This window comes from Moschus berezovskii, chromosome 17 (assembly GCF_049115385.1).
Source record: "Moschus berezovskii isolate FMDL1 chromosome 17, NW_MosBer_1.0, whole genome shotgun sequence".
In the NCBI taxonomy this organism is placed as follows: Eukaryota; Metazoa; Chordata; class Mammalia; order Artiodactyla; family Moschidae; genus Moschus; species Moschus berezovskii.
In genome coordinates this window covers 20,933,856-20,943,940 of record NC_142476.1, presented here as the reverse complement: position 1 = coordinate 20,943,940, position 10,085 = coordinate 20,933,856, and the positions used below count along the sequence as shown (strand labels likewise).

General features: G+C 50.5%; 1 protein-coding gene across 1 annotated transcript; it reads right to left on the bottom strand.

Moving 5' to 3' along the window:
- Positions 1 to 321: 321 nt before the first annotated feature.
- On the bottom strand, positions 322 to 8,767 carry NENF (neudesin neurotrophic factor). The gene is made up of 4 exons (XM_055419047.2): positions 8,536 to 8,767; positions 2,725 to 2,785; positions 1,789 to 1,892; positions 322 to 863 (listed from the first exon to the last, which is right to left on the bottom strand). Exons 1-4 carry the CDS (start codon positions 8,701 to 8,703, stop codon positions 687 to 689), a joined length of 510 nt encoding a protein of 169 aa, XP_055275022.1. The 5' UTR covers positions 8,704 to 8,767; the 3' UTR covers positions 322 to 686.
- Positions 8,768 to 10,085: the final 1,318 nt, after the last annotated feature.

Genomic DNA, 10,085 nt, shown 5'->3' with positions numbered 1-10,085 from the left:
CAGGGTTCGATGCCTGGGTCGGGAAGATTCCCTGGAGAAGGGCATGGCAATCCACAAGTGTTCTTGCCTGGAATATCCCATGGACAGAGGAGCTGGCGGGCTAAGTCCATGGGGTCGTAAAGAGTTGGACATGAGTGAGCGACCAACAGTTTCAGCTTCCCCTTCGCCACCCTTCCCCCTGATGCACCCCCTCTCTGCCACGTCTCATGGATGCCTCTGCCGCCTGGCCCCCTCGCTCGCCAGGGAGACAGAAAGCAGGCAAGCACAGACAAGTTTTGTCGATGAGGCTCCAAGAAGAGCCCATGCAGAGAAGAATTCTCCTTTCATGAAAACAAAAGTTTATTTTGGTGCTTAAAGTACACATGGTCACAGTAGAAAATCTGACAAGTATAGAACAATATAAAGAAGAAATAAAGGCCACTTGTAATTCCACTGCCCACGAAGCCCCCGCTGACACCTAGGAGGTGTCCCCCCTCGGCTACCATGACCTCCCCGGCTGGCGTGCTGGCAGGACACCTGTGTGAACAGAACACTTGACCGAGGGTGATGAGAGCCATTCAGCGTTCCAGGTGAAACGTGTGCTTTATTCAGAGCCGGTGGTGACCGGAGGGTCTGACCGCCTGTTTTGCAGATCTTGCGTTGGAAAGTCTCCCCACCTTGCCTTCCCAGGGCTTAGCTCCTGCCGATCAGAACTCATCCTTTATGTCGAAGTGGGGCTGGTCTTCAGGCTTGAAGTCCAGGTTGGGGCTGCCGTCCTCATTGAGGATTCTTCGGGCCGTGTAGCCGACGATCGGGTACTTGGCTTTGTACACTCGGGTGAAGACGTCGTCCAGGGATTCCAGCTCCTCGGCCGTGAGGCCCGTCTTGGGGAGAAAAGCCGAGAAACCCAGGGTTGGGAATGAATGAATTGGACTTGGCCCCGGCCTCTCACACCTCCTCCCTGCTTTATTCTCCCCATATTCTTCAGGCAAGAGAAAAATCTCTCTCGAAAATCAAATCGGGGACAGCTGACTTTTTAAGAGGCCACCCTGTGTGCTCATGAGTGCTGCGGGGGGGAAGCAGGGGCCACATCAGGTTGCGGGGTTTGATTGACGTGGGAATGAAAGGGGTGCAGAGAGCTCCCAGGCGGTGCAGGGGGCGCCCTGTGCAGTCTGCAGCCACCTCCTCCCCAGAGTGACTCCCACCGTTCTCTGCCCTCCCCCCATTGTAGATCTGCACACCCTCCCTGCTCCACAATTTCTTAATTTGTTTCTGTAATGCTGTCACTCATCTGCGCGACACTGGAGTGAATGCCAGCCTTTCTGTCAGGATGATTGGGATGACCCTGAAATGGTGTTTGTTAAGGCTGTTGTCTCCTTCACAGAAATATGAGCATGGGGGAGCCTCTGCTTCATCCCCTGAGCGACCATGAGTGGCTCGGGAAGTGCGTCTCAGAGACGAACAGCAAAGCACCCAGGGGTTGGGGGTGGCGGGGGCAAACTGTAAGGGGGATGGCACTGCCAAGGCAGGCGGGAGCCAGACTGTGAGGATCACTGAGCTTGATTGCAAGTGCCCAAGAATCTGGCCTTGACTCTGTAGGCAGTGGGGAGCCATGGAGGATTTTTGAGCAGGAGCGTTAACAGCGACATCTCTACTTTAAGAAAACAACCGGCTATCACACAGAATGGACTGGAATGTAAACAGACTAGTTAGGAAGCTTTGCTATTGCCCAGGGGTGTGTGTGTGTCAGGGGGAAGGCCATGGCCAAGAAGGTGGGGCACTCTGACAGAGGCTCAAAATCTGGCTCACAGTGTCATGCGTGAGGTCTGCAGGGTCCAGGGACATCTTGGCCACCCCTCTGGTGGAGTCCTTCCCGGTCAAGGCGTTGTAGGGGGCTCCTCGTCCATAAAACTCTGCAGTGGGGAGGATGGAAGAGGATATGAGCGGGTGTGCACAGAGCAGCTAGGAGGGGGTGGGGGGCTTCTGGGACCCCCCCTAATCCTGGAGAGACTCCGGCCTGAGGGGAGTCTCGGCAGTGAGGAGAGGAAGTCCAAAAAGCCACCCCAGCCATCTGCGTGAGTCCCCCAGTTCAGAATATGGAATAAGTCATACATGTTGGGCCGAGAGGTGACTTTTTAAAAAATATAGGATGAAAACAATCTCTTAAAAATATCTAAAATGTAAACAAGAGGAATGTCCTGTCTGCCTAAATGCTCATGGAAGCCAAGTCTATTTCCATACGTCTTTAGTTTGGTATCAAATAAACAACGAACAATTACAAGACAGCTTCCATGATATCAGCTATAGTTTCCATTACAGAAAACACAAAAGGGCATTAAAAAGTGCTACAATGTCCTATGATCTTAACCCTTTGCTAAGTAAAGGGTTTTTTACTAAGGCAAATCATCCAGTTCGACTCTGACTCTATAGGCAACAGGAAGCCACAGAAGACTTTTGAGCAGGAGCATGATATTATTAGTAAAACCCCGCTCAAGTACAGCACTGACAAAGACAATGAACTCAGGGACTTTCCGGGCAGTCTAACGAGGGTTTGAGCCCTGGTGGGGGAACTGAGATTTTGCAGGCCACACAGCACAGCCAAAAAGGACAAAAAAAAAAAAAAAAAGTATGAACTCTGGAGGGAAAGGACTTACCTGGTGTTCCCTCTGCTCCCTCACACCTAGGGCGCCCACTGTGGCCACCATGCCCCCCAGAGGTAAGGGTTCATGAAACCAAGCCACTTACCCTTTCCAGAAGTGACATCGAACACCACCCCCTTGACTGCCATGTAGATGGGCTGATCTTCCTAGAAAGCAAGAGGGAAGGTGTGAGGAGGAAGCAGAGAGCCCTGCTCTTTTGGCTCAAGTTAGTAAAATCTCTTCCCATCACCGGCAGTGCAGGGGGCGGTGGGTGAAGTTACAAAGCAGCCGCTGTCAATCAGTCCTCAGCCAGCATATGACCCTACCTGCAGAATTATGCCCACTCACAAAACCTGGGAAAAGTTACGAAGCTTCAGCACAAGTCTATGGCAGTACCTTTCTTTTAAAGAAAAATCAGGTGCTTAAGCAGCTCTTAGCCACTCCAGTACTACTGCCTAGAAAATCCCATGGATGGAGGAACCTGGTAGGCTGTAGTCCATGGGGTCGCTAAGGGTTGGACACGACTGAGCGACTTCACTTTCACTTTTTACTTTCACACATTGGAGAAGGAAATGGCAACCCACTCCAGTGTTCTTGCCTGGAGAATCCCAGGGACGGGGGAGCCTGGTGGGCTTCCGTCTATGGGGTCACACAGAGTCGGACACGACTGAAGTGACTTAGCAGTAGCAGTAAGCAGCTCTATTCAGATAAAAGTTGAAAAGAATATTGAAGTTACTTCAGTTCAGTCGCTCAGTCACGTCCAACTCTTTGTGACCCCATGAATCGCAGCACGCCAGGCCTCCCTGTCCATCACCAACTCCCGGAGTTCACTCAAACTCATGTCCATTGAGTCGGTGATGCCATCCAGTCATCTCATTCTCTGTCATCCCCTTCTCCTCCTGCCCTCAATCTTTCCCAGCATCAGGTCTTTTCAAATGAGTCAGCTCTTCGCATCAGGTGGCCAAAGTACTGGAGTTTCACCTTCAACATCAGTCCTTCCAATGAACACCCAGTATTGATCTCCCCTAGGATGGACTGGTTGGATCTCCTTGCAGTCCAAGGGACTCTCAAGAGTCTTCTCCAACACCACAGTTCAAAAGCATCAATTCTTAGGCGATCAGCTTTCTTCACAGTCCAACTCTCACATCCATACATGACCATGGGAAAAACCATAGCCTTGGCTAGACGGACCTTTGTTGGCAAAGTAATATCTCTGCTTTTTAATATGCGGTCTAGGTTGGTCATAACTTTCATTCCAAGGAGTAAGCGTCTTTTAATTTCATGGCTGCAATCACCATCTGCAGTGATTTTGGAGCCCCCTAAAATTAAGTCTGACACTGTTTCCCCATCTATTTCCCATGAAGTGATGGGACCAGATGCCATGATCTTAGTTTTCTGAATGTTGAGCTTCAAGCCAACCTTTTCACTCTCCTCTTTCACTTTCATCAAGAGGCTTTTGAGTTCCTCTTCACTTTCTGCCATGAGGGTGGTGAGATCTGCATATCTGAAATTGGTTCAAATTTTTTTCCCTTTTCACCACACATGGATGTAATCAGTGCAATTGATCTATGATATGTTTTGCTTCTTATAGGTAATATTAGTTCATATAAACATTGTCATGTGTTGAAATAACCAAAACAGCTGTCACTTAAACAGCTCTATCTTACTTTAGTTATGCTGTACCTGTTTGTTCACTATTCTTCTATTTTGGCTTATCTGGATGGTTTCCAATTCCTTAGAACCATAATGGCAGCAATACGAATACCTTTCAAGTTACTTTCTAATGTGTTGAGCTATTTCCTTGAGGCCTATTTCAATATATCGAATTCTGGGGCCCAAGTAGATGAACAACATAATCACTTTTTATATTTTACCAGTTTGTCCTTCAAAAAGCCATCTATGGTGCTAGAAATATACAAGCAATGCCATTTCCTTGCAGCTGCAACCATGGGTTTTACGTTTTACTTTTTGCTATATTTGTGGATATTCAAAAGGAAGGACAGAAAATAAAATGTAGTTCCTAAGTGACAGTTAAGGACTCTGGAGGAATTTTAAGTTAAAAACAGATATTGTATATTAACACATATATGTGGAATCTAGAAGAAGGAAATGGCAATCCACTCCAATGTTCTTGCCTGGAGAATCCCAGGGACGGGGGAGCCTGGTGGGCTGCCGTCTATGGGGTCGCACAGAGTCGGACACGACTAAAGCGACTCAGCACAACTCAGCAGCAGAAAAATGGAACATGCTAAGTCTCTTCAGTCGTGTCCGACCCTTTGCGTCCCTTTGGACAGTAGCCTGCCAGGCTCCTCTGTCCATGAGGATTCTGCAGTCAAGAATACTGGAGTGGGTTGTATGCCCTCCTCCAGGGGATCTTCCTGACCTAGGGATTGAACCCTCATCTCTTGTGTTTCCTGCGTTGGCAGGCTAGTTCTTTACCAGTAGCGCCACTTGGGAAGCCCCGTGAATACAGCAGGTTCTGTGAAAGACCCCAGCAGCCGGGAGCCCTGTCTTTTTTGATCTCCAATCTGGAGCGTCCACCGAAGATTCTGTGCAGCTCCCTGCCAGGAGTCTGAGCTCTCAGCACAAAGTGCACTGCAGAGTCTGGGACACGAGGGTCTGCCCCGGCTCTCATCCAAAATGATTATCATACAAATGAGACCTCACCGCTAGGTGTTTCAGGGTGACTTGTTTACAAGCTCCACAATCCCACAGCAGAAACTTGGGGGTCAGATGTGTTTTGCAATTCAGAATTTGTCAGATTTTAGAAAGGTGTCATGAGGCACATACCAGAACACCTATGGGGCGGGGGGTCTGAGGAGGCACCCCATCATCAAGGATATCAGTATTTCACAGTAAAGCATAAAGGTGAATAGTCGCACTAAGTAGGGTAAATAAAGTCTATAAATAAATAGACTTGCATAGCTCCAACAAGGTTCCATTACCAAAGGCGTTCACAGGCAGGGTTTTGCTGTCAAACGATATTTAAAAAAACCTTCTGCTTTTCAAAGCTTCTTTTCTTCGATTTCTGAACTGTGTAAGAGGATTACGGGTCTGTTATACTGCCTTTTGTTTTAATCTTTAATAATAAACTAATAAAAATAATATTAATACCAGCTAAGATTGCCTAAGGTTTACTGTGCTAAGACTACTCCAGGCCTAAGCTAAGCACTTTGCACACCACCATCTCATTTAATTCTCACAAAACCCCCACACAGAGTAGGAACTCTTATTATAGCCAGTATGACGGCCAGTTTTATATGTCAATTTGGATGGGTGACAGTATCCTTATTCAGCACTTATCTAGGTATTGTACAGAGGTATTATGTAGACGCGATTAATATCTACAACTGTTGACTTTGTGTACAGAAGACTATCCTGGATAATCTAGGTGAGCCTGATACTATCAGTTGAAAGGCCTTAAGAGCCTTTGAGGTTTCCCTGAGGAGAAAGAAATATACTACCAGTGGACTGCAGCATCTGTTCCTGCCCAGAGGTTTCGTGCCAGCCCTTTCTGACAGCCTGACCTACTCAATTCAGACTTACCTAGCCAGCCTGCACGATCACATAAACCAATTCTTGCAATTAAAAAAAAAAAATATATATATATATATAGGGACTTCCCTGGTGGTCCAGTGGTTAAGAATCCAAGCTTCCACTGCAGGGGGCATGGATTTGCTCCCTGGTTGGGGAACTAAGATCATGCATGCCACGTGGTGCAGCCAGTATATATATATATATATATATATATATATACACAATATATACACACACATACATATATATATAACTTTTTTTAACTGATTCTGTTTCTTCCCTGCACAGATTTCCTGGTTCCCTGCTGCTCTGATAACAAGTATCACAGATTTAAAAAAAAATTGAGACTTTAGCTATTTGCTCAAAGGGACTCAAACCCAGATATGATTCAAACGTCTAATGCTCTAATGAGCATTATACAAACAGTTAACACTTCTGAGAGTGAAAGGGGATGCTATTAATAATTATCCTGGGACAACAGGAATAAACCAGAACCACCCAGGGCAAACCTCAGCACAAGGCAGTTAAAACCAGCTGCACAGGACTGCCTCTTTCCCCTCTTACTACAGACATCCTCTGGGCTCCATACCCCGAAACAATTTTTTCCTTAATCTGCTTCCATCTCAAGTCTCCCTCTCTCTTTCCCGCAGCTGAGCATCCATCAATAATACCTGCATAAAAAACCAAGGGTCTTTATCTTGCAGCCTAGGCATGGCTGCTGGATATGACCACCACTTAGAACTCTTTCTTCCCTTGGGTTCTGTGCTGGGGGTCCGTAGGATCACCCCTAGATTTGGAGACTCATGAGAAGGACTCAGAAAACTTGGCAGAGTTGGACTCAGGGCTAGTTTATTACAGCAATGTAGCAAGGATACCCAGCTGGATCTTAAGGGGAAAGGACACAGGAGGAGCCTAGAGGAATCCACCTGTGGACTTTCTTAGGCTCTCGCCCTCCAAAGAGGGGATCAACAGAGCACGTTCTTTCCCCACAAAAAAATGCAGCAACTCATGTATGATGTTTCTGCCCAGGGAAGCCCTGGAGAGCTTCAGAGCCCAAGGTCTTTACTGGGGGCCCGCCATGCAAGCCCTCTCTGCCCAGCACTGTTCAACATGAACACACAGTTTATACAAAGAACCCAGACTGAACCCCCTTTATCTGTTAGCGAAGTGCGGAACACCCTGGAAATCCAGACAGCAAGCCAAGAGCCACTCTTGCAAGCGGGCCTATCTAAGGACGGCAGGCCTGCAATGTTAACTCTTCCCTGCACAGATTTCCAGGTTCCCTGCGGCTCCAAACGGGGACGGGGTGGGGGGGGTCCTTTAATATCCTGCCATGGCTTCGTCACCCTCCTTTTGTGTTCTCAGTGACTCAGGCTTCTAACCAACCTCTACGTACAGCGTACAGCGATATCCAAAGAGGCGCCACTGCCTAGGGCCCAGGTTTCTAAGTCCCTCCTGTGAACCTAGGCCTGCTAAGGCGACTAAACTGGGGGGTTAGGGAGCCCACAGCAGAGGGTTTTAACAAGCGAATATTAGGTTCCTTCCTTCTTCTACCTCTATCTAGTGGCATACCTCCTTCTCTGAAACGCTATCCTTCCCTGATTTCCCCACCTAACTCTTCCCCATCTCCTGACCTAATTCCAGCCCCCATGCTCCTTCTCCTGGGCAGCACCCTGTTCCCAGGCTCCACAGCCATCACACTGGGCCCCACCAACCAGAATGGTCAGGTGACTATGAGTGGCATCCTGGAGTGCTGACCGGCTGACAGGGGTGGGATATCTCTGTTTCTAACCTCCGATCTCCCCCTCTGCCGTCTCCCCCAGCTCTGGTCTAGCCTCAAGAGCACAGGTACTAAAAGACAGTTTGAAGAGTCCGGGGATACGGAGGCTGGAAGACAGAAGAGCAGGGAGAGCCTGGAGCACCCCTGGGCCTGCCCCCACCCCGCCTAGCCCAGGGAGCAGGCCTTGCTGCCCTCCCCCGGAGGAGGCAGAAGTGTCTGTCCCCAGCTGATGCTCACACTGAAAACAAAAAAGTTTCTGTTTCCTGTACTGACTGCGAGTCAAAATGCGTCTCAAGGAAACAGCTCCAGGGAAGAGGGAGGGAGAGGCGCGGGGTGGGTGTTCCGGCCAGGGAAGCGGGGAGCCGGGCGCCCCGACGGCTGGGGACCTCCCCGTGCCCCCAGGCGGCGGTCAGGCCTGGACAGAGGGGCCGGGCAGGCCTCGCGCCCCGCTCGGGGCCGGGACTCCGGGAGGGGGCGCCCCCCGAGGCCTGCGCCTGCCCCCCGCGCCCCGAGATCTCTCCCGCGCGCCGCGGCCTCCCGGGGTCTCCGCCCCCGTCTCCGCTTGGCCGCACTCGGCCCAGTCCCCGGGCCTGCGCTCACCTCCTCCCCGCCGTAGCGGGCCAGCTCCTCCTCCGTGAAGAGCCGCACCGGGGGACCCCGCCCGGCGGGACGCGGCGCCTGCCCGGCCCCGGCTGCGGGGAGCCCCGCCGCCAGCGCCACGATCAGGGCCAGCGCGACCAGCCGCCGCCCGGGCGCGGGGCCCGCCATGGTGAGCGCGCCGAGCCGGGCCAGGGGCGGCCTGGGCGGCGGAGCCCGAGCGCGCCCGCCCCGCGGCCCCGGAGCCCCGCCCCGCGCGCGCCGGCCCAGCGCCGGGAGGCCCGCGAGCCGGGAGCCGGGAGCCGGGAGCCGGACTCCGTGCCTCCCGCGCGCGGCCACCCGGACCCTGAGACCGGAAACTTGGAGCTGGGATGCTGGGGTCTACAAACTACAGACTGAAAACTTCGCCAAAGAGTGGCACGTGTCACATCAGTTCCTTGTGTTAAGATTATAGAGTTGACTCAGCCCAGCATTCCAGCACCTAGGAAGACGTATTTATAACCTAGGACCCCAACTTTCTTAATTCATTTTTACTTTGGGCTGATTTTTTTTCTTCCCGGTTGTGTTTAAATTTCGGGTCTCCAAAGGAGTTTTGCAAAGGTGGGGCACATCAAAGACATACCCTGAAATAATAATATCTAACATTTGTGCAAGGATGTCTTCATTAACTTATTCAGCAAATGCTTTTTGAGGGTTTCCATATACCAGGTCACTGGAGACATAGCCGAAGAAGGCAGATCCACGCCCAACAGAGTCTATGTCCTATGGGTGAAACAGACAAAAGTAGTTATGTTAGGTGGTGATGAATGCTAGATGGGGGGGAAAAACGGGCAACTGAATAGGGAGCATTGGGAACTGGAATTTTAAATAGGTTGACGGGGGGAGAGCCCCAGAGAAGACAGTATAAACGTCTAGAGGAAAAATGCTGATGGTAAAGAATCCGCGTGCAATGCAGGAGACCTGGGTTTGATCCCTGGGTGGGGAAAATCCCCTGGTGAAGGAAATGGCAACCCACTCCAGTATTCTTACCTGGAGAATTCCATGGACAGAGGAGCCTGGCGGGCTACAGTCCATGGGGTCACAGAGAGTCAGACACAACTGAGTGATAAACACACATACACACTCTGGGAAATGAGGGAGGTGGCTTGGGGGTGTGGGGAGCAATCCTTGCAAAGGGAAAACTGCAGAAATGCTGAGGAAGGAGAGTGTCCTGCTTGCTGGAGGTACAGCAAGGAGGGAAGAAGTGTAGGTGGTGCGGTTGGGGGGTATGGGGGTAGAGGGGGCTGGAGGCAAGGGGCAGATCTTGTTTTTCACAGTTTTTCTTTTTTAATGACTTTGGCTTTTCGGCTGAATGAATGGAACAGAGGAATGAGTTAAAATGTTCATGGAATGACTTAGGCTCCTGTGTGGAGAAGAGACAGAAGTGGGAGCTACTGTTATAATCCAGGCAAGAGATGATGGTGCTTTGGCCCCGGTCCATAGCAAGGGAAGTGATGAGAAGTGGGTGGATCACGGATGTGCTTTGCATGTGTGGCTCACAGGATTTGCTGACA